The sequence below is a fragment of the Pelophylax lessonae genome, assembly GCF_965119305.1.
Source record: "Pelophylax lessonae genome assembly, chromosome: 6".
Taxonomy (NCBI): domain Eukaryota; kingdom Metazoa; phylum Chordata; class Amphibia; order Anura; family Ranidae; genus Pelophylax; species Pelophylax lessonae.
The window spans coordinates 108922339-108947857 of record NC_138773.1 but is presented as its reverse complement, the minus strand read 5'-3'; the positions used below and the strand labels follow the sequence as shown (position 1 = coordinate 108947857).

Below are 25519 nucleotides of genomic sequence, written 5' to 3'. Positions count from 1 at the left end.
CAAAGAAAGCAACCCAACACATGACATCACTTCTGAAGTAGAATTCTGTCGTGCGGGAAAATTTGCGTGCAGTCTAGAGCACATTCCAACCAACAGACACCACTCTGGACAAAAGACGGACGACCGGTCGGTGGAAATTCGTTGCGTGTGTACAAGGCTTAACAGTAACTTATCTAGCCCTGTAGAGAAGAAATCCGTACAACACATACTTTTTTGAAGCCGAACCGATCCAGTCTTTAGCAGCTGAAGCTCTGCAGAGGACACAGCGGACAATGGGACGGGACGTCGCTCATAGAGTTACTATGGGGCTTCCATTGTCAGCTGCCTTCTCTGCACCCGCCTACACAGCGAAGCCGCCACTGACAGCTCAGCTTCAAAAAAGGTACACATACTGATTTCTTCTTTACATAGCTAGATAGGTTAGTGTTAGATCCTGGATATCTGTAGATGCAAGGCTTTTAGTGTTAAGGTGAACTTCTACTTTAAGCAAACTAAATGTCAAGAGTATAGATCTACTTTGGTTCCACTCTTGTTTAGCCATGTTGGATATATTTGCCGGGTCCAAGGTTAGCATTGTGGAGGTATAGAAAAATGTTAACAGTCTCAAGTGGTCCCCAGCATTCTGTTCCACAAGCACATACAGCAACTACACAAGCATGGAAGGTGGGGTCATGGATTGCTATCCAAAATATTTGCTTTTAGAAAAATCGGTCAATGAACCTCCATGCTTTACATCCCGTGCCAAGTGAACAGCGTGGAAGCAGTCAGCTCTAGAGTCCAACAACAGATACAAAGATTAGAACTTCCATTGCATAATCCATTCTTTGCTGAACAAAGAACTTCTGGCTGCAGGTGCAGCTTCAAGCACCAATGATCGACATACTTTCCTTTACAGCTCTCTGACTGCCAAATGTGTTCCCACAGGAGCGAGCAAAATAGATGCATTGATACAGTGCAGGAACGCACGGGGATAAGATTTCAGGTTCAGCGTTGGCTGCTTTTTTTTTTTTTTTTTTTTTTTTGTATACATACATTTTTACAAAAAGAATTTTGATGAAGAGAATGAAAAGAGAAAATTTTAAAAAGGGCAATTTTTACTAAAAGAGATGCTTCGTTATGGCTGGAGCCTGATCGATCGAATCAGTCCCTGGATTCTTAGAGGTTTTAGAATGAAAAGAGAAAATATTAAAAAGGGCAATTTTTACTAAAAGCAGGGTTCATACCCATTTTCACCAATAAAATTCCATGACTTTTCCATGACTTCACGTAAATATTCATGACCTAATGTTTCATAAAATGTCTATGTTTACATGTTAAATAAGAACAAAATCCATGTCACACTCAGCATATTTTTACTAAAATAAATGACAAATCTTTGTAGTGTACAGTACTGCAGTTAGGGTTTTGTTTCTGGATACAGCGTGACTCAAAATGGTCCCTTGTTTTACAGTGGATGAGATGGAAGCACCGCTGCCGCAGCTGGGAGGCGGTGTCCCTTCAGGCGCACGGGTGAAAAAGCCAGCGATCGGATTGGAAGCTGTCAAGCACGCAGCTGCAGACTGGTGCTTTGCACCTTTAGCGTGGCTAGACAGCGCTGCCTCTCCCATGTTCGAAATGTCAAACGTTTTACGACACACACTGTACATTTAGCGGACATGATACAGGAGGTGGTCAGAGGCTGCGGACATGATACAGGAGGTAGACAGAGGCTGCGGACAGGATGCAGGAGGTAGACAGAGGCTGCGGACAGGATACAGGAGGTAGTCAGAGGCTGCGGACATGATACAGGAGGTGGTCAGAGGCTGCGGACATGATACAGGAGGTAGTCAGAGGCTGCGGACATGATACAGGAGGTGGTCAGAGGCTGCGGACATGATACAGGAGGTGGTCAGAGGCTGCGGACATGATACAGGAGGTGGTCAGAGGCTGCGGACATGATACAGGAGGTGGTCAGAGGCTGCGGACATGATACAGGAGGTGGTCAGAGGCTGCGGACATGATACAGGAGGTGGTCAGAGGCTGCGGACATGATACAGGAGGTGGTCAGAGGCTGCGGACATGATACAGGAGGTGGTCAGAGGCTGCGGACATGATACAGGAGGTGGTCAGAGGCTGCAGACATGATACAGGAGGTGGTCAGAGGCTGCAGACATGATACAGGAGGTGGTCAGAGGCTGCGGACATGATACAGGAGGTAGTCAGAGGCTGCGGACATGATACAAGAGAAGGTCAGAGACTGCAGACATGATACAAGAGAAGGTCAGAGACTGCAGACATGATACAAGAGAAGGTCAGAGACTGCAGACATGATAGAAGATAAAAGAGCACAGGGGAAGCAGAGAGCACTGGAGGAGCTGAAGGGCACGGGGGGGGGGGGGAGACTGGAGAGAATTAAGGGAGGGTTTGGAAAGCATTGCAGGGGGGTTGGAAGGCACAGGGGGGGGCATGGAAAACCAGGGGGATGGAGAGCACAGGGGGAGAGGGGGGGGACTGGAGAGCACTGTCCGGGGGGGGACTGGAAATCACTGAGGGGGGAGCCAGGGAGCTGGAGAGCACTGGGGGAGCCAGAAAGCATGGGGGGGGGGGGGGGGGAGATGAAAAGCACTGTGGGGAGCTGAAGAGCACCGGGAGGGGGGGCTAAAGAACACTGGGGGGGCTAAAGAAAACTGGGGGGCCTAAAGAACACTGGGGGGGCCTAAATAACACTGGGGGGGGGGGCCTAAAGAACACCGGGGGGCTAAAGAGCACTGAGGGTGGGGGCATTTTTACATTCAGCGTATAGCACTGGTGTCCTTCCGGGTCCGCAGTTTGCCCTTACTGTCAGTCACTGGCCAGCAGCAGCCGAGGAGATGACCCAATCAGGCAGAGGGGAGGGCCGGCCGCGGTTTGCCTGGAGACACTGACTGGCTAGCAGCAGCAGTAACGTGATGACGTGGGGGTGCGATAACCGAAAAGGTTACCGCCCCCTTCCGCGTCATCATCACGTTCATGCGGCCGGCCAGCCCGCCCTCCAGTGACGCTTCCGCTGCCTCATTGGTTGATAATCTCCCGGCAGTTACTGCTTCTGCTAGCCAGTCACAGGGTCTCCAGACAAACCGTGGCCGGCCCTCCCCGCTGCCTGATTGGGTCATCTCTTTGGCTGCTGCTGGCCAATGACAGCACGCGCATACCCCGGACACGGAAGGACGCTAATACAGCGAAATGTAAATACAGTATGTGGCAATATAATTATCATAACATAATTCAAATAATTAAGCATCCGCTCCCCGTCGCTCCACAGTAATTTAATTCCAGGACTTTTCCAAAACCTAGTGTGTTTCCTAATTTTCCATGACCTTTCCAGGCCTGGAAAGTGTCATCTAAAAATTCAAAAACTTTTCCAGGATTTCCAGGACCGTATGAACCCTGTAAAAGAGATGCTTCGTTATGGCTGGAGCCTGATCGATCGAATCAGTCCCTGGATTCTTAGAGGTTTTGGATAATCCAACAGGAGGCTCTTCCTTCTATAATTCCGGACTCCTGTAACCTCCTGTTGCATTCTCCATAACAGAAAATAAATTAAACAAAAACAAAATGGCAGACTGGGATAACATGGCGTGCACAGCCTACAGTGGATATAAAAAGTCTACACAACCCTGTTAAAAAAAAAATGGGATTTTTAACTTACCGTAAAATCCATTTCTCTGATGTTCATTGATGCACACAGCTCCTGATCGTCATAACCATTGGGTTATACTGCCCTACAGGAGTAGGACACTAGGCAAAAAAAGAATCTGGCTATGCCTATGGGCAGCCCAGGGGGTATACTGCCTCTCTGCGATAGGTACTCAGTTTTGTTACAAGCAGTGTCAGAAGAGTTACAACTCCAGAGGGGTGGGTGCTGTGTCCATCAATAAAAAGCAGAGAAAAGGATTTTACGGTAAGTCGAAAATCCCATTTTCTCTTTCGTTCATTGATGGACACAGCTCCTGATCTTCATACCCATTTGGATGTCCCAAAGCAGTGTTAAACATGAGGGGTGGGAACGGCAAAAAAAATTCCCAAGGCTAAACAGTAGCCAGCCAGGCAACAGGAGCTTAACCAAAAACCACTGGAGCCCACCTGAAAAAAACAAATACACCCTCAAATAGGATCAAGTCCTTTTAAAAAAGCAGCGTGCAAAACCTTGCAGTCTAAAGAAGCATCCGCAGATGCCAACACATCCACTTATAGCGTAAGCAGGGGAATCTCCCGAAGAGTCTCAAAAAGAGGCTTCTGGAGGACAGAGCACCAAATTGAGGTTCCCAAGGCGGCAACAGGGACCGCACTGGGAGGTGTCAAGTGCCTAACTCCCTGAAAAAAAAAAAAAAGTACGCACCAGGCAGTATGTGGCCAAGGGCCGTTAAAATAAGACCGCTAAGGCCAACACCTGACCCATGACAGTACTCAAGACCAGTTTTTGCTCAACCTCCTTTGAAGGAAGGTAAAGATCCGAGCCACAGAACAAGAGCGAGGATGAACCCCAAGAGACTCACACCATGCAATGTACATTTTCCACGTATGATGGTAGATCTTCCTATAAGTAGGTTTCCTAGCTTTTAACATCGTTGAAAAACACAGACTCAGACAAACCCTCTATCTAAAGCCAGCGACTGTAAAGCAGGATGGAAGATTGGGACAGCAGATCCTCCCTGAGAGGAAGCTTCCAAGGAACGTCAGCGACCAGCCACACCAGATCAGCACACCAACCCCCGGGAGACCAGTTCGGGCCACTAAGATGACCGGAATCCCTTCTGCCTCGATCCTGCGTAGAAGTCATGGCAGAAGCTTGAGAGGAGGGAAGGCATAAATCTGACGATACTGACCCCACGTGGCCACCAGCATATTTGTGGCATCTGCCTGAGGATCCCGTGACAGAGCCACAAACCTCTGCACCTTTCCGTTGAGCCGGGAAGCCAACAGATTCACATCCGGGATGCCCCACCGGAGACACAACTGATGAAACTCCCCGGATGAAGGGACCACACTCCCCTTGGTCCAACGCCTGCCGACTGAGGTAATCTGCCTGCCAGTTTTCCACCCCAGGAATGTGTACAGCGGAGAGGGCCTGAACGAACTGTTCTGCCTACCTTAGAATGCAGGCTACCTCCAGAGCTGCCAGGGCACTTCTTGCTCCCCTCCCCCCCGGTGATTGACATAAGCCACGGCCGTGCCATTGTCTGATTGAATGCGCACTGAGTATCTCAGAAGACAATCCATCCAATGGTCCAGACACAGTCTGATCGCTCGGAGTTCCAAGACATTGATTGGTAGACTGGATTCCAGTGTCAGGCTGCTCTGAGCAGAATGTTTGCTGAGGATGCCTCCCCAGCCGGATAGGCTGGCATTCATGGTGACCACTGTCCAATACAAGGGGAGGAAGGATTTGCCCCGGCAAAGGGGCCGGAGAACAAAGCCACCATATCAGGAACTCCTTTGTTCCCCGACTCAGCCAGATCTGATTGTCCAGAGACTGCGGAGTCTTGTCCCATTTGGCCAGAACATCCCTTGCAGAGACCTAATATGGAACTGTGCGAATGGAACCGCCTCGAAGGTCAATACCATCAGGCCCAGTGCCCGCATGCAAGTCTGGAGGATGACCGTCTGCTGGACAGCAGGAGACAAATTGCAGCCTGCAATTTCTGGAGTTTGACCATAGGAAGGAGCACGCTGTCTAGGAGACTCCGCTCGCAGAACACTCCGCTCGGTGCTAACACTTTGGTGAAGACCCGAGGAGCAGAGGCAAGACCAAAGGGTAACGCCACAAACGGATAATGCTCCTCTCCCACGGCAAAGCAAAGCAGAGGAGGCGCTGGTGACCGGCACATATTGGAATGTGAAGGTAAGCATCCTTGATGTCGATAGAGGCAAGAAAATTCCTCTGATGCAGTAATGCCACCACCGTGCCAATGGACTTCATTCTGAACTTCTCCACCCGCACAAAGCAGTTCAAGTGCCTCGAGGTCCAGGATTGGATGCACCTTGCCTACCTTTCTAGGGACTGTGAACAGGTTCCAGTAAAAACCCTGAAAGGAAAGAACCTTGCCAGGGACAAGAGCGAAACTTGATCTTGTAGCCGGACCAAATTACTTTGTGGACCCACTTGTCTTGTACCAGGGAAGTCCACGGGTCTGGAAAACCACGAAAAAGTCCCTCTACTCCTGATATGGGTAAGGGCTGAAGGAGCCTTGTCCGCGGGTCTGGAGAAGCCCACTCTTGACTTGGCTAGACTAGGTTTATTTGGATCCTCCAGAGGAGGCCCCTGAAAGGCTGAGCCCTTATCAGTCGACCCTGTGGGACGAAAATAACTTCCCATGAGCCAAGAAGGAGGGCCCACGTCTTCAACGAGGTTCCTTGCCCTTAGTACCCCCCACCCTCTCTCTCCTGATTGGCTAGCTGACATGGATTAACAACAGTAGGAGCCAAAGGTGCCGCTGCTGTGTCTCAGCCAATCAGAAGGGAGGATCTCAGATGGCTGAGACACTCATGGACATCGCTGGACAAAGAGAGACCTCAGGTAAGTATTAGGTGGGCTGGGGGGGGGGGGGCTGCTGCACACAAAAGGCTTTTTCGTAATCCATAGAATGCATTAAGATAAAAACTTTCTGACTTTACAATCCCTTTAAAACTGTCAAATAGCATACTCAATTGTTATTTAAAAAAAATAAAATCCCCTCCGTAAAAACATTGTACCCCACTGTATCTAAATATAATGTGCATTTCTGTTCTTACACCTTCTCTTGAGCTGGCTTCTGCTGAGCCGGTCTAACCACAGGAAAAGATAAACTTTCATCACATATGGGTGATTTTTCTTGTTCTGCTTCTACATGAAGGGTGCTGTTTAGCAGAATATACTGGTGCAGACAAAGTATGTGAGGGTTCCAGAACAAGAAAAGTAATATAAATTCCATTTAATGGAGGAAAAGCCAAGATTCAAATTCTAGCACATGTGGCTTGGCAGGGGCACCACACATGTATATCTTCTCACAGAAAGGTTTGTAAACTCCCTTATACTATAATGGCATTGAATTATAGCTGTTGCATTGCGGCCCCAAACACCAAAATGAGTCACGTTCTGCGGCGGTACCACCCCCTAAATGTGATATGCAGTTTACTTCTTGCCGTGAAGCAAAGCACTGCAACAGCGTGTATAGCCCAGTGACTGTATGCCCTTTTATATGGGGTGCTCTTATATGGCTATTTAAATTTAAAAAAAAAATGTTGTTCAAAGATGTTGTCATTTTGATCTAAATGTGCAAACTCTGTCTGTGAAAAGTCAAAATGACCCCCCCCCCCCCCCCCCATCCTCAACCTAGTGTTACTCGCCTCTGCAGAGGTCCCTTGCTGTGCGATACCTCTGCTGAAGCCAATGTACCCGAAGTGTGACCTCCTCAGTGATGAGAGATCACTAAAAAAAAAAGCCAATTTATTGTCACGTTACCTTGACGCAACGCGTAGGGTGTGAGCCGAGGTAGACGCAGATCGGAAGTGACGCAAAAGGAAGTCCAGTAATTGATTTCCGCATGGCTAAAACATTTTTTTTTTAACCCATTTACTGTGCAAGTGTAATTCTAACAATAAATTGGCTGGTTTTACAGAATATACTATACTGTTTGGTACACACGATGAGATTATCGGAATGACCGTCCATATTTTTTTTTTTTTGCATGCTAGTCTTATCGAAAATGAAGAGTTTACTAAAGTTATGAAAATTATCGCTATATGGGAGGTCTCTATTTATGCTTCTTTGACTGTGACCAAAGTATATTGGCTGCATTAATACCTAGAGGTCTTAAAGGAACTGTACCCTTTAATTCCAGGAGGTACTGTGAAGTGTACCAAGGGAGACCCCAGTGGACAGGAGGCTAAAGTGGTCCTAACCTAAGGAGTAGAAAGGCTGTGGTGTCTGGCTAATACATGCTTATTTCTAAGTACTGGAGCTGGGAGTTCTGGGACCATAAAGGTGGCATTTGGGGTTCATATAGAACTATGGACTAAGTCAAACCAATATAAATTATTGCAAAAAAAAACACAAAAAAAAAAACAAAAAAAAAAAAAAAACTTCATTGCTTTTACCTGTACTTGTGAAAAAAAAAATCACTAAAAAATTATTGCAACTAAAAGCACGGTTAATGTTATGCAGAGATGTATAGTAACTAAGTAGAACTACTTCACTACTGTACTTAAGTACTGAAAGGCGGCAGGATATGTACTTTCCTAGAGTAGAATTTTTTTCTCCTACTTCCACTTTTAATTCACTACATTTTTTCGATGATTTCAATACTTCTACTCCGATTTTTTTTTAGTGCTGCATAGTTACTTGTTACCATTATAAAAATTACCACTGCCAGAACAGTAGATGGCAGGTTTCATGAAGCTCAAAACGTGTATTATCAGCGCATACGAAAATAAATGCTACTGTATGTATAAATAAAAGCTGCATTTGAAATAATAAAATACAATACTGTTTAAAGAAATGTGTTATTTGTATGCAACACAGGCCTTGTAATTGTTTCTTATGTTCAATAAAAATATATTTAAAAATAAAAAAAAATATGATGTTCAAACCTTTGACTTCTTTCTTTAATAACTACATAATACAGTACTTGTACTTTTACTTTCAGTACTTGAGTAGCAAAATTTAAAAAAAAAAATACTTAAGTACAAAAAATGTTGAATACTTTAGTACTTCTACTCAAGTCACTTTTTGATGGAGCACTTGTACTTTTACTCAAGTATGGGTTTCGAGTACTTTATACAACTCTGATGTTATGTGTGATATTTGTATAAGCACTGTTACAGATTGATTGTTTGTGGTCACTACACACTTTGATGCACATAATCTAAAACACGCAACATACAATTTTATGGTACTTCATTAATTTTTGTTATCAGCAGTGCAACCCCAACATTATTGATAATTTTTTTTTGGAAACACAAATCAGTGGTAGAAGCATCTGGCCGTTCTCAATTATTGATTTTGAATGCATTTCATTAACTATATCACTGGTAGCGAAGGGGTTCGCTTTACATACATTTTCCTTAAATACATTTCACTTGTTGAGGAAATGAGGAAAAGATATTGCCTGGAGAGAAATTGTTACACGCTACGAGAACTTTGGCAAACTTCTTTGCAATCTCTTACCAGATTCTGTTCTGAGGATACGAATGCTGGCTACATATAGCAATTTGGAGGAAATTTCAGATGCTTTTCTTCAAACCCATGAACCAAATGGACAAGGGCAACCTACTTGAAAACATTTAGTGATACAGTCGCAGAGGCGACAAGTGCTGTTGCGAATAACAGAGGCAGGAATCTATCACCTATGAGCGGCTAGCTGTGACCGCCAAGCCCTGTACACTTCAATGGAAGATTTGTAGCTACAGCTATCGGTGGCTGTCCAGCCAGCCAGCAATTACTTGTGGTGAACAGTAATGGTTAGCTGCAGCCACTGACAACCTGTCATGTATAGGGGCTCAGCGGCAGCAACTAGCTGCTCACAAGTGGCAGAAACCGCTACATGAATCAGCAAATTTGTGCCGCTGTCATTTGTGTAGAGTGCTAGCCACCTATGCGAATCTAACCTAAAAAATTTAGAGTGCACCTAAACCAAGCAACAAAACTCTGATATTTAGCAGCTTACCGGTCCTAAGATGAAGTGCCTGCATTAGTTTTATTTTTTCAGACTTTTTTTTTTATTTTCCTTTATCACTTGGTAATCCCGGGAATAAACACAGTCAGCCTTTGTTCATCTCCATTACCTAGTGGACTGATGAGACTAGTAGTTTAAACGATAAGGCTCCATTTGCACGGGTGATGGCGTGCGAAGTGTTTGCGGCATTCAGCGGAGGCTAAATGCCACCTTTGGATGTAGCAATAGGCTTCGCTTTGTCCCCATACCAAACTTGCTGATTAGCTGAGGCCAAAACTCTGCAGAAAACGCCAACCCTGGGCACACACTGTCTGCACCCAGGGTTAGTTGAAGGCGCTATTTGCATGAAACCATTGAGATAAATGGTTACACACAAACAGCGGTGATATCGGCCATTGATGTGTACAGAGTACAAATTCGACAGCCAACGCTGTTCATGCACAATGAATGTGTTCAGGTCTGGTTTACAACAGCCAGCAAAAAAAAAAAAAAATAAATCGACCGATTCCTCCTGCTGGAGGCTGCTGTTATTTGGCCGTCTGTACGTAGCCTGAACGATTTTGTGCTTTTAGCTCACAGGAAGAACATTGCTTTTTCAGGCAGATCAGGTATTTTCTGTACTTGCTGTAAAAAATGTTTTGGTCTGAAAAAGAAAATCGAATGCAGCCACCACATCCAAAGCCCGGTAATCTGCAATATATTACATTTGTTTTTAGGTTTGGATACACTCACAATGTTGATGAAAAGTTTTTAATGTCTGCTATTATTCTGTAATCTAAACCTGAATAAAAGCTGAAATTGCCCATAAACACTGTTGTGTGCGCTGTCAGCATGACACAACCCAAAATAGTAATTTCCCAAACTCAATAAGTGGGATGTCTGCATACTATAATTACTGGACAAGCCCCAGTGTTGATATAGGAGAAACACTCCATCGTCAGCCGCCCAGTAGAGGTCCAAATGATGACATAGGATGCAAGACTGACTGCAGGAGGGAGCTAGAGGTGCCTAAAATGTTCCATTACACTCCGGTGCCAACTGCAGTAAAAACAGGGAGTTTCTCTATGGAGTTCTTCTTCAAAGAATAATTTCACTGTAAAGCTTGTTGTGAAAGAATCATGCCGAGTCCTTGTCCCTCAATAGTAATAAAGGAAACGTGAGATTTTTTTCGGCGTGTGGTTACTCTTCTTTTACTGGTTCAAACGTGACAAGCTAAGTCAGTTTTAGTGTGCCCAGAGGGCACAGGAACAGCATCTGGCCCCACTGCCTGCAGACCTTATGTCCAGGGTACCGGGAAAAGCACTTCTACTTACTGATCCAAATACCTAACCCCCCCCCCACCCCTTAACCAACACAAGCTCCCTTCATGGTGCTAGAGTCCCAGGGATATGCAAATTGTGGCCCTCCAGCCATTGCAGAACTACAAGTCCCATGAGGCATAGCAAGACCAACAGCCACAAGCATGACACCCAGGGGTGTGATGGGACTTGTAGTTTTACAACAGCAAATCCCTGTGCTAGACGGATCCCCTGTGTACATGGAAATTCTAATGATCATTTTTGAGGGAGCACTTCAGCACAGGCTGAACTCAAAAATTATTTCCAAGGTACTGAAAGCTCCTGTATGGAAGGGTGGCACTCTTCCCCCCGATGTAAAAAAGGGCACTCTTCCCCCGATGTAAAAAAGGGCACTCTTCCCCCGATGTAAAAAAGGGCATTCCTCCCCGACCGCCAATGTAAGGGGCATTCCTTCCCCGACCGCCAATGTAAGGGGCATTCCTCCCCGACCGCCAATGTAAGGGGCATTCCTCCCCGACCGCCAATGTAAGGGGCATTCCTTCCCCGACCGCCAATGTAAGGGGCATTCCTTCCCCGACCGCCAATGTAAGGGGCATTCCTTCCCCGACCGCCAATGTAAGGGGCATTCCTTCCCCGACCGCCAATGTAAGGGGCATTCCTCCCCGACCGCCAATGTAAGGGGCATTCCTCCCCGACCGCCAAAGTAAGGGGCATTCCTCCCCGACCGCCAAAGTAAGGGGCATTCCTTCCTCGACCGCCAATGTAAGGGGCATTCCTTCCTCGACCGCCAATGTAAGGGGCATTCCTTCCTCGACCGCCAATGTAAGGGGCATTCCTTCCCCGACCGCCAATGTAAGGGGCATTCCTTCCCCGACCGCCAATGTAAGGGGCATTCCTTCCCCGACCGCCAATGTAAGGGGCATTCCTTCCCCGACCGCCAATGTAAGGGGCATTCCTTCCCCGACCGCCAATGTAAGGGGCATTCCTTCCCCGACCGCCAATGTAAGGGGCATTCCTCCCCGACCGCCAATGTAAGGGGCATTCCTCCCCGACCGCCAATGAACTGATTTTACGGGAGATCTCTGAAACAGTTAAATAGACGGTAAGAAGGTTGAGACAAACTGCTCTAATGTTTTGAGCTTCCCTTTGCTGGACAGTACTGTTACAGTGTATACATCCATCTCACATAACATCCCTGCCCTGGTAACATTTTTAAAGGGATTGCATCAATTACACCACATCCTCCCCACTGGGGTTACAGAATATTACACAGCAGCTATACATCTTGTATACATTATCTGAGCGAGTCATGAAGAGCCCTCCATTCACTACACCAAGAGGATCATTATTAAAGTACAGTCATCTTAGCAGCAAGATGTGACAGATCATCTGTTTGGAGTCAGATGGCCATCATCCATCTTGTATTAGTGGACAGTGATCACTGATAGATAATGGCCTTATGATGTGAAGGCTACAAAACTGTGTAGAATCAGGTCAGGCAATGATCACTGCTGATGTGACGTCTACAATCCGGGGATACAATAGGCTCCTGATCACAGACATTTCCTCATTATCTGACCTCCAATGTATTGTACACAACACACAGACTCACCTATCAGATTGCAGGCAAAGATATGATTGCGGATTTCACTTCTGATAGGCAAAGATCTGATTGGATTTTCCCTCTGCAGCATTACAATAAAGCAGCATGACACAGACTGATGACAATATAGACTTTTACATTTACACACGGGACGCCTAAAAAGGTCACGTTCAGGTATTTTTTTTGCTCTGATCTAAATATGTCCCATTGCTTTTTATTGGCCGATACACACATGGGCACGTAAATTTGTGCTGCGTATAGATCAGCAAAAAAGGCCACATTCACACGGATAAAAAAAAATGTTACCGATCTTCTTACACATTTTTATAGCATAAAAATTCCTAAATACTTGTGCAAAAAATGTCTTTTTTTTCTCCAATATCTGCAATTTCTGCCAGGAATATGTGATCTCCATACAAGCAGCATGAAGATGACATTAGAAGGGGTCAGTCTTCATGCAATGTCAGTGAAGGAATTCACATGCAGATACAGGGAATGACCCCATCCATCCCTGATCCACATAGATATAAAAGAATGACCCCCATCCATCCCTGATCCACAGCACCTTGTCCGGGGACGATGCCACCATATACTGGGCAGATGGCATGGTTCGAGTTGTGGATAAAAGGGTGGATGGAAATGTAAGGAATTCACATGCAGATACAAGGAATGACCCCCCTCCATCCATCCCTGAGCCACACAGATACAAGGAATGACCCCCTCCATCCATCTCTGATCCACACATATACAAGGAATGACCCCCTCCATCTATCCCTGATCTACACATGTACAAGGAATGACCCCCTCCATCTATCCCTGATCTACACATGTACAAGGAATGACCCCCTCCATCTATCCCTGATCTACACATATACAAGGAATGACCCCCTCCATCCATCTCTGATCCACACAGATACAAGGAATGACCCCCTCCATCTATCCCTGATCTACACATGTACAAGGAATGACCCCCTCCATCCATCCCTGATCTACACATATACAAGGAATGACCCCCTCCATCCATCTCTGATCCACACAGATACAAGGAATGACCCCCTCCATCTATCCCTGATCTACACATATACAAGGAATGACCCCCTCCATCCATCCCTGATCTACACATATACAAGGAATGACCCCCTCCATCCATCCCTGATCTACACAGATACAAGGAATGACCCCCTCCATCCATCTCTGATCTACACAGATACAAGGAATGACCCCCTCCATCCATCTCTGATCTACACAGATACAAGGAATGACCCCCTCCATCCATTCCTGATCTACACAGATACAAGGAATGACCCCCTCCATCTATCCCTGATCTACACATGTACAAGGAATGACCCCCTCCATCTATCCCTGATCTACACAGATACAAGGAATGACCCCCTCCATCCATCCATCCATCCCTGATCTACACAGATACAAGGAATGACCCCCTCCATCTATCCCTGATCTACACAGATACAAGGAATGACCCCCTCCATCTATCCCTGATCTACACATATACAAGGAATGACCCCCTCCATCCATCCCTGATCTACACATATACAAGGAATGACCCCCTCCATCCATCCCTGATCTACACAGATACAAGGAATGACCCCCCTCCATCCATCCCTGATCTACACATATACAAGGAATGACCCCCTCCATCCATCCCTGATCTACACAGATACAAGGAATGACCCCCCTCCATCCATCTCTGATCTACACAGATACAAGGAATGACCCCCTCCATCCATCCCTGATCTACACAGATACAAGGAATGACCCCCCTCCATCCATCTCTGATCTACACAGATACAAGGAATGACCCCCTCCATCCATTCCTGATCTACACAGATACAAGGAATGACCCCCTCCATCTATCCCTGATCTACACAGATACAAGGAATGACCCCCTCCATCCATCCATCCATCCCTGATCTACACAGATACAAGGAATGACCCCCTCCATCCATCTCTGATCCACACATATACAAGGAATGACCCCCTCCATCTATCCCTGATCTACACATGTACAAGGAATGACCCCCTCCATCTATCCCTGATCTACACATGTACAAGGAATGACCCCCATCTATCCATCTCTGATGACCCCCTCCATCCATCTCTGATCCACTGCACCTTGTTTAGGGACGATGCCACCATACACTGGGCAGATGGCAATGTTGAAGGATGAAGGGTGGATGGAAATGTTGGAGAATGGCAATATAAGGAATGGATACACATGGGAGCTCCTCATCTCTATGTGATCGCCCGCTCAGGCTCACCTTGCTGCAAGTCCTGATGGTCATACCACGGCTCATCTTCCTTGATCTCGAACTCCTCCACGTTACTATCCGTCAGCATGTTGGCAGCGTTGTCAGCCCCGAGTGTGCTCAGCTCTCCCGGGGATGGGAGCTGCTGATACTGACAGCTCGAAGAAGCCTCTCCCCGCCCGGCGGCCCCGCCTACAACCCCAGCGCCTCCGGAAAGAGCCGACAACTCCCGAACCCCGCCGCAACGTGGCAATCCGAGTCCGTGACGTCCAGTTTACAACGGGGAGGGGCTGTTTACAAATGAACGAATAGCGTATTGAGCAGACACAACAGGTGCCATGGGCGGACCAATGAATCGGTCAGGAGGGATGCGTGGTGTTTGTGATTGGTGGAGAAGGCAAAGCAAGCCCCCAGTGCCGCATTGACACTTCCGTGTTGTGCTGGAAGACGACAGAGGCGTTCAGGTTGCGAGGGGCAACAGGCTAGTAGGGGCTTCCCGAGCATTGTGTGCAGGAGCAGCCGCGTGCCCCATGAGTGGCTGGTAGTAATGTATTATGTGCACAGAGCATGCTTTCCATTGTGTCTGGTGATGGTGGTGACAGGTCCTCTCCATTCTCATGGCATGTCATACATAGATAGATATCTGTGACATCCTGGAGAATGGAGCCTGTAAACATTGTGTTGTGTTATAGATAATACCGAGGTCATAGACCATGATGATAAGAGTACATGAAGCATTGATTTTTGGATCTAGCTCTCTATGTATACTCCTATGGGAAATGTTTATTTACATGTCCATCAATCATAAGTGATTCCATAGGGCGCTGAAAATCACCACCAATCATTTCTCTGCACTTTTTTTTCCCCTGTCACAGCCAATCAAAACCACCACTATGTGTAACTCATCGCACCGTGGTGATGCGCTTTTTCTCTGCTTTTAAAGCAGAAATTTATCCTTAACAACTTGATAAAAAAAAATAATGTTCTTTAGGAACATGCATTCCACATTAATAATTATGCTACAAAAATTAGTGTGGGCTGTAAATTGCATCCAGCGTTGCTCCTGTTTCTTCTTGTTGCAGGCTGCCATTTTGCTGAAGCCCAGAGCCCCTGAGCAGCAGTAAATCACAAAGCAGAACTAAACCATCAATTTAACTGTTTAAAAAAATAACAGATACATTCCTGGAATGCCAGGATTGCTGTTACATGCTTGTGTCCTCAACCAAACTGTCAAACCATCAAATGGCTGGTGTCATAAGTGATCACATGTGCAGCACCATGGCAGTTGCAGATCAAACAGAAGCAGCTTCCTTGGCTGTAAAGTGTGAGAGGGTTTCATTCCACTTTGAGTGCTAGTTCACACCAGATGCAGTCCAGTGCGTTTTTTTTTTTTTTTCTGCATGAAAAATGCATGCACAATGTTTTCCATGTATTCTAATGGCCCTAGTTCACACCAGTGCAGTCAGTTCCCAGTGCAGAAACAAAACAGTAGAACATGCTGCATTTTTCTGCACATAAATGTACTGAAACATTGCAAAATGTATCAAAAACGCACCGGAACTGTGGTGTGAACTGTAAGCGAAAACTCACCCTGAACGTATCGGGAGTACATTTTTGGGGTGTCACCTGACCCAAGGCTGTCAGCAGATCGGCCTCTACAAACTCAACAAGACCTAAAAATAGAGAGCAACTGAGCATGTGCAGAACAGAGTGAGTGTATTGCTGGATATTAAACAGTATAGACACTTCTTTTTAATATTTTACACAGATATACCTGCGAAAGGGGCCAGCCTGAAGGGATCCAGCAGGACTTAATTTTCTGGCTAAGGCCCCTTTCACACTAATGCAATGCGATTTCACGGCGCGATTTCGCTGCGCGATTTCGCGGCGCGATTTTGACGTGATTTTGAAAGCAATGGCAAGGCTATATGCCTCAAAACGCATTAAAATCGTGGCAAAGTAGTGCAGGAACTACTTTGAAGTCGGTGCAACTTCAAAACGCACTGATATGAATGGGGCTCATTGAAAATAATGGAAAACGACTTGTCATGCGATTTTTTTTGTGGTCCAAAATCGCGGGACAAGTCGCACTAGTGTGAAAGGGGCCTAAAGTTCTACTTTAAACTCCTTTCAGAAGGCGCCTTTGGTGGGGTTTTTCTTTATTTATGTGTATAGATACATACAGTAGGTTAGCATAGAGGTACCTTTAGCCCTGGTTCATGTTGATGCTACTTTGAAATTGTGCTACTTCACATGAAGAAGCACGATTTCACAGGTCAGGGCGATTTCAGGTGCTACTTGAGCCTAGGTTCACACATATGCAATATCAGACATCACATGTGATTCACACCACATTGCTGCATAGATCACATGTGATGTCTGTGCAATGCAAATTCAGCCAAACACTTGTATGGCTGAACTCGCATTGGATTTGCATGAAAAAAGGTGCAGGAACCTTTTTTTCTCCCGCACTGGAATTGGATCGCATGGGAGCTCAAAGATTCACTGCGATCTGCAAACCAATCTGGGGGTGTCATTAACTTTGTATTGACGCCCTCAGCGATTCGCAGAGGGCAGTGTGAACTGCCTGCGGGGTAGATGAGATGCGGGAACCCGCACTAGAATCACACTGGTTCCCGCATCCCATATGTGTGAACCCAGGCTGAAAGACATTTGTGCAGCTTCATGCATAGATGTCTATTGAATTTGCTCCCGAAATCGGCAAAAGTAGTGCAGGGACTACTTTTGCAAATCTTTGACATTGCCGGCAATAGGCTGCGACTGGTCATGCTATTTGACCTGACAAATCGCATGACAAATTGCTCCAATGTGAACGAGGGCTTACATGCAGAAAAAAAAGAACGCTTGTATAAGCAGCATTTTTTTAATTTCCGTGTGCATTAGGCCTAAGGAGATTGTACAATCGGATAATAACGCATGGTGAGTTTTATGTGACAGATAATAAATATATTGTATACCAGCATTAGCGCCCATTCACACTGGCACGACACGACTTGCTGGGGCGACCTCTGAACTGCGACCTTGGCACGACTTGCAGGGACTTCATATAATTGAAGTCAATGCAAGTCGCCTCCAGGTCGCCCCAAAGTAGCACAGGACCCTTTTTCTAAGTTGGAGCGACTTGTGTCGCTCCTATTAGAACGGGTCCTGTACTACTCAATGGCGAGCGACCCACCGCGACTTGTCAGGTGACCAAGTCGCCTGACAAGTCGCGCTAGTGTGAATGGACCCTTAGACTAATACTACAAATACAATACACATTGATGTACAGATTTCGGTCTATACATATTCCTTAGGAAACAATCTATTGACTGTGTTCCGTTCCCTGCATGTCCTCCTTAACCACTTACCCTCAATTTTGACGTTTCTCTCATACGTGTTAAGTGCCGGTTCACATTAGTGCGATTGCGGAGATCACATGTAATTCGGATCGCACTGCTCCTAAATTACATGCGATCTCATGTGCGGTGCGAATTTCAGCCATACACTTTGTATGGCCGAATTCGCACCGCTTCCGCAATAAACACACACAAGGCTTTTTTTTATCCGCAGCAGAATTGGATCGCATAGTGGTTCACACTAGTGCGATCCGATTCTGTGCGAACTTGCAGATCGCACTGCGATATGCGATCGCAACTGGGGGTGTCGTTAACTTTTAATTGACACCCCCTGCATATCGCATATGGCAGTGTGAACTGCCAGAGGTGCGGATGCGATGCGGGATCACGCTGCATATTCACAGCGTTCCCGCATCGCACAAATGTGAACCAGCACTAAATCAGCATTTTTTTTTTTTTGCTAGAAAATTACTCAGAACCCCCAAACAATATATATATTTTTTTAAGCAGAGGCCCTGGAGAATAAACTATCAGCTGTTGCAATTTTTTAAATTGCACAGTATTTGCGCATTCGCTTCTCAAATGCTAATTTTCATTGAAAAATACACATGATGAATTTTAGTGCAGACAAACCTAATATAATACTCTTTTGTTTGGTAAAATATAATGATTTGTCAAGTAAATAGATACAAAACATGTCAAGATTTCAAATTGCACATACCTGTGAAATGGCAACAAATTACCGTACCTAGAATCAGTTTAGAATTCAATGTGAGCTCTGGTACTGGAACTATTGCTCTCACTCTGATACCTCACATCACCATTTACATATACGTGCCAGACCTATGTGTGCGTTTGCAATTGTGCGTGAGCATGAAGGGACAGGGACATTTTTTAGTTTTTTTTTTTTTTTTTTTTATTATATTTAATTTTTTTTTTTACTTTTTTCATTAACTTTAATGCTATCACAAAGGGGCGAAAAAGCTCCCTTGTGATAGCTTTGGGCAGTGACAGGTACTGTTTATGGAGACATCAGGGGTCTATTAGGATCCTGATGTCTCCCCTACCCTCAAAGAAAGACCGTGTTTGATCAGCTGCTTTCCTGGCTGTAACTGCCAGGGAAACACAGCTCTGAAACCAGAAGTGACTTAGTGCCGGTTCACATTTGTGCGATGCGGGAACGTTGCGAATATGCAGCGTGTTCCCGCATCGCATCTGCACCTCTGGCAGTTCACACTGCCATATGCGATATGCAGGGGGTGTCAATTAAATGTTAACGACACCACCATTTGCGATCGCATATCACAGTGCGATCTGCAAGTTCACTAGTGTGAACCACTATGCGATCCGATTCTGCTGCGTTTGAAAAAAAGCCTCATGTGCGAGTTTATTGCGGATGCGGTGTGAATTCAGCCATACAAAGTGTATGGCTGAAATTTGCACCGCACAGGAGATCACATGTAATTTAGGAGCAGTGCGCTCCGAATTACATGCAATCTCTGCAATCGCAAAAATGCGAACGGGGGCTAAATTCTATTTGCTTCTGGCTTCATTCATCACAGAGGAGATGGTGCGATGGATGTTCCCCAGCACTGTGAAAGTGATCACTTTTACTAATGAGTTGACCGCTGGCATTAAAAAATGATACCAGAATCATGGCTGCAGCTGATCCTGGTATAACCACAATTTAGCCAGGACATATACTGTATATACTGTACGTATGCTGAACAGCAAGTGGTTAATGACTGTTTTTACCATAGATGACTGATATCCTGGTAGAATTCTAGCAGAAAGTGTTTAGTTTTGTAGGTAGTTCGTAGATTAGAACCTGTGCTGTTTTTTTTTTTGTTTTTTTTTTATTGTCCTCTATGTCCCTTTTGGGGGAGTTTCACCTTACATCCTGTCCTAGTGACACCCAACTCTGGGACAGGAAGTGGGGAGAAATCTTCCCAGTTCAGACAGTAAAAATCTGAAAGCGGACCTTATACAGATTTCAGCTCACTTCTGCCTTTGTGTTACCGGGATATGCAGTGAGGGAAATTCTCCCTATATGGAAATATATTACTCACAATTTTTAATTACTATTATTCATATTAACAATAATAATCCCTGATGGGGAGGAATTCTCTCACTTCCTGTTCCAGTGACACCATAGCAGAAGCAAACTCAAATCTGACCACTGTCAGATTTTTTACTGCCTGAACTGGGGAGATTCACACTTCCTGTCCCAAAGTTGGGTGCAACAGGGACAGGAAGTGAGGGAAATCCTCCTCATCAGGGATAGAGACAGCTATAAAAGCCTGACTGTACTTGTAATACATATAATAAATGACCACTTTAGTTTATATATATATATATATATATATATATATATATATATATATATATATATATATATAAAATATATATACACAGGGCTTTTTTTCAGCGGGGAGAACGCAGTTCCGGCACCTCTAGTCTGAATGCATGCAATGGCAAAAGGGGTGCTGGGGCCAATGGGGTGAGCTGAAGGGCCTATTGATGCTGGCTGCTGGGGGATCTATTGTTGCAGGTGTGAATCTATTGTTGCTGGTGGGCATTTTGTTGTGGGAGGGACTTTTTTTTGCAGTGGAGGATTTATTGTTACTTGGGGGAACTATTGTTGTTGGGGGGGGCTATTGTTGGGGGGGGGGGGACCTACTGTTGCAGGGTAAGTTTTATTGGGGGGGCGATTGTTGCAGGGGAGGATTTATTGTTGCTGGGGGGCTAGTGTTGTTGGGAGTCTATTGTTGCTTATTGCAGGGGGATCTATGTTACTGTTTTTTCTATTGTTGCAGGGGAAGATTCATTGCTGCTGGGGGGATCTATTGTTTGGGGGGTCTATTGTTGCTGATTCCAGGGAATCTATTTTACTGCTTTTCTAGTTATCATTAACAAATTCCATACAAATTACCTAGAACCACAACATGATACTTGGTTCTGTATTCTCTAAAAGGGGGGTACTGGAGGTGGGTAGAGGGTGGAACCAAAGGACAGGGCTCGGAGGTGGGTAGGGGGTGGAGACAAGGGGTGACTCAGAATAGGGGAGTACCTGCACCTATTCTCGGAGAAAAAAAGCCCTGTGTATATATATATATATATATATATATATATATATATATATATACATATACACATACACACATACTAGGTATCGGCCGATATATCGGGGGCCGATATGCACTTTCCCTGATATATCGGATTTGGCCCCGGAGTTCAGCCCTCCCCCCCCCCCCCCCCGTCACCTTCCGCGACTCGCCCAGGTCTCCTGTCCCACTGGGAGACCTGGGCAACCATCCTGCACGGCCGCCGAAGAGAAGACCCGATCAAAGCTACATTCGGCTCTGATCGGGTCTCCATGCAAAAACCCGGAAGTGATGTCATGAGTGCCATCACTTCCGGGTACTGTCTGGCGCCAGATTAAAAAAAAATGACATAATTCAAAACAGCCAAACTTGGCGTTTTGAATGCTTTTAAGTGCAGAGGCGGGGTTTGGAGTCTTTTAGACCCCCAGATCCCTCCACAAGGGTACCTGTAAAAAAAAAAATGTTTTTTTTAATGTACGTAAATATCGGCCGATACCGATATGCGATGACCAAAATATCGGTATTGGCAATAAAAAAACGATATCGGTCGATCACTAATACATACCCCAAAAATAACAGAAAAAAACATAAACAAAATGAAATACATTATAATATTGGTATATTTCTGTATACTTGTTTACATCAGCGTGTTTTGTCTTGTTTTTTATTTTTTTTTAAATCACATAGACTGTGTTCTTTGTACTTATTTTCCCCTGAGCTTAGTGAAGGAGGTGAAGCTCTGCTGATTTCAATCATCTTATCATGTGCAAGAAAAAATGCTGTTTGTTTTTTTTATTTTCCTTGTACCTGATTGGGTGTTTATTACAAAGTAAAGCTTCACCACATTTACTAAGCTCTGGGGAAAATTAGTGTAACTCCACTTGCAAAGTGCACAGTATATTTGCCTTTGGGTCCTTTCACACGGAGTGGACCGTTTTTGGATCCGCTCTGGCACTTTTTTTTTTTACGGACACGATGACACTTCAATTCATATTATACATATTATGTGATGAGGGTTGCTTCTTCCTTTTTTTTTTTTTTAACTCTTAATTTGAGTGTGTCTTTTTTTTTTTCTTTTTTTTTTATAAGGGTTGCTTTTTGACAAACACCTAAAAATAATTTCAGACCATTTTCAGAAGCCACAGAAAGCCAGATTGTTGTATATTGAGTTTATTTTACCCGTCACTTTGCAGAGTCTCTGGGGAAGTTTACAGTGCTAGCTGGCCAAGTGACATTTTTTAGAACGCCCACAGAAGAGGAAGTGATGGGAAACCTGGCCAGTGGTGACACATACAAACACAAAACATATTTATTAGCGTTTGGAAGGGCTACAACTTGCTGCCTGTGTCTTGGGATAGCTTCAATCTGCATTTCTTCTACAGGCATCACATGGATGAGACGTGAGGGACGATCTGCCTAATGGGACCACATACAGAACTAAAAGTCTGATGGAGAATCTAACTCTTAGCCCCCGTTCACACCGGTTTGACAGTTTTAACATGACAAGTCGCACCTCATTGCTGGCAAGGGAACCGTTTTGATCGCCGCGACTCATGCCGCAGCGATTATGAAAAAGGTTCCTGCACTACTTTTTAGCGATTTTATTGTGACTTGCATAGTCTTCTCATAAAGTCGCAAGCTGCAATGAAATCGGCAGTGCAAATCGCACTGATGTGTGGCTTTGAAATTGTACTGAAGTAGCGCAATTTCAAAGCCGCACTGTTGTGAGCAGGGGCTTAGGGCAAGTTCACTCTAGCTTTCTTCTCTGAAGAGTATACTGCATTCAGGTCGCTCTTCAGAGAGCATTTGACAGGTGGTTAGGAGGTGTTGTATCTCCTCCTCACATGCTGCTTTAACCCCTTGAACCCTGCTCTAGCGCACTGCAACTTGCTGGTGCTTGCAGAGTGGCCCCATTCTTTTGAATGGGTCGGGTTCAGTGGGCTCTAGGCTCACTGAAAACAGGGGTATAAATCCTGCCACGGCATGTGTCCGCTGCTGGCTGCTGCCACTGCAGCTAGGGGGGGTGGTAAAAAATGCAACTTTGCCACTGGGTTTTACCACCCTAAACCATTAGTGTGAACAGGTCCTTACCCATGCTGTCTCGAGTGAGACTTTCTTCTCCACTGACACTTCTTTTCCGTCAGTTTCATTTAGAGCTCTTTCTCCAGTCGTCTGTCCAGGACAGCACAGGAAATATAGGCTCCACCTCCAGAGACGGAAACACAAAGGATCAGGTGAATAAAGGTGCGGACACCCACCGTCTTCCCCAGTCTTTTGTGTTTCCTCCCCGGAGGAGGAGGCAGGTGTGGAGCTCGGCTGTTACCTGTCCTGGTCAGAGGACCATGGAGGCGATTGGGGGTGGGGGGTCCCCCGGTGACCGGCGAGATCGTGACCGGCGCTTCTCCCCCTCGAACCCGGAGAGGGCTAAATTTGCTGTCCGTAGCGGTGGGGAGTCTTCCTCGCTGGTCCAGCTTCCAGATACAGGGACAGCAGGCGCATGCGCAGGTCCTGAGTCCAGTGTATTTGCTTGCCTGTATATCCCATATGGGCAAGCAGAAACAATCTGGCAGGAAGCATGAATGAATTACCACGGTTCTCCACAGTGCTGTGGTAGTTCATTGAAAACTACAAGCCAACAGTCGCAAAGGCTGCCGGACCTTGTGGTTTTCAATGCACAGAGCCTTGTCAATCAATGACGCGGGTGGAGCCCCACTCGGGCCAGGAGGAATTGTGAAGGTGTGGTGGCCTGTCCGTTCGTAACATGTTATTTCCTGAATATAGCTGTGACATGTAACATGTTATGAAAGGTGAACTTATCCTTTAAATAGTGCATCACCCCTGAATTTCAATGCATTTACAGGACATTTCTAAACAGAATGGGGTAGATTTACTAACACTGGAGCCCTCAGAATCTAGTGCAGCTGTGCATGGCAGCCAATCAGCTTCTAACCTCAGCTTGTTCAATTAAAGTGATACTAAATTCTATTTTTTTGGGGGTTTTTTTTTAGTTAAAAATAACAAAACATGTTATACTTACCTGCTCTTTGCAGTTGGTTTTGCACATAGTTGCCCAGATCCTCCTCTTCTTGGGTCCTTTGCTGGAGCTCCTGGCTGCTCCCACCTGTTGAGTGCCCCCACATCAAGCCGCTTGCTTTTGGGGCACCCGAGCCGAGCCACAGCTTCCTGTGTTCAGACACGGAGCCGCAACGCTGCCCTACCCTCCTTTTCTCATTGCTCATTGACTTTGATTGACAGCAGTGGGAGCCAATAGCACCGCGTTGCTGTCTCAGCCAATGAGGAGGGTAGTCCCGAACAGCCGAGTCTCTTGTGCAACATCGCTGGATCTAGATGTTTCTCAGAGCCAATGTCGCCACTCCTGTGTCTCACCCAATCAGGAAGGAGAGTCCTGGATGGCTGCTGGATAGAGATGGGGCTCAGGTAAGTATTAGGGGGGCTGCTGCACACAGAAGATTTTTTTTATCTTAATGCATAAAGATAAAAAACCTTCTGCCTTTAGAACCACTTTTAAGCTTTGGCAATAAAACTTGGAAGCTGAATGCAGACGCGAGCCTGATTTTGCACTCTCCAGCTTTAGTAAATAAACCCTTATAATTGCATGTAATGATTTTTCAATGGTTCCAATCAAACTCGGTATTTACCTGTGTTTAACCACTTTACCACCGGAGGATTTTGCTGTCTTACGTCCAGGCCACTTTTTGCGATTCGGCGCTGTGCGACTTTAACTGACAATTGCGCGGTTGTGCGACGCTGTACCCAAACAAAATTTACGTCCTTTTTTTCCCACAAACAGAGCTTTCTTTTGGTGGTATTTGATCACCTGTGCGATTTTTACTTTTTGCGCTATAAACAAAAAAAGAGCGTTTATTTTGAAAAAATAACAATATTTTTAACATTTTTTTATATGAAATTCCCCCCAAAAAATGTAAAAATCTAATTTTTTTTTAATTTTTGGCCAATTTGTTTTCTGCTACCTATGTTTGGTAAAAAAATCACAATAAGCGTATTTTGATTTGTTTGCGCAAAAGTTATTGCGTTTACTAACTAAGGGAAAGATTTTTGTCATTTTTGGGGGGGGGGGGGTTTTTAACGAGTAATGGTGGCGATCTGCGATTTTTTTTTTTTTTTTTTTTTTTTTGCGGGACTGCGACATTGCGGCGGACAGATCGGACCCTTGACTGACATTTTTGACACTTTTG

At 45.4% G+C, this 25519-nt stretch overlaps 2 protein-coding genes across 3 annotated transcripts in view; one reads left to right on the top strand and one right to left on the bottom strand.

Moving 5' to 3' along the window:
* CDR2 (cerebellar degeneration related protein 2) overlaps positions 1-15126 on the bottom strand; it is a 37744-nt gene extending 22618 nt beyond the window's left edge. Inside the window, exon 1 of the mRNA XM_082261292.1 lies at positions 14852-15126. Coding sequence (XP_082117418.1) covers positions 14852-14930 — 79 coding nt within the window. The 5' untranslated portion in view covers positions 14931-15126. The remainder of the gene's footprint in view (positions 1-14851) is intronic.
* Positions 15127-15219: 93 nt separating this feature from the next.
* The window catches only part of LOC309558248 (transmembrane protein 180-like), an 86442-nt gene continuing 76142 nt past the window's right edge, over positions 15220-25519 (top strand). Inside the window, exon 1 of one of the 2 annotated variants that reach the window (XM_082261291.1) lies at positions 15220-15380. The gene's annotated coding sequence lies outside the window, so the exon portion shown is untranslated. Of the gene's footprint in view, positions 15384-25519 lie in introns of both variants that reach the window. The other variant, XM_082261290.1, reaches the window with a different exon arrangement.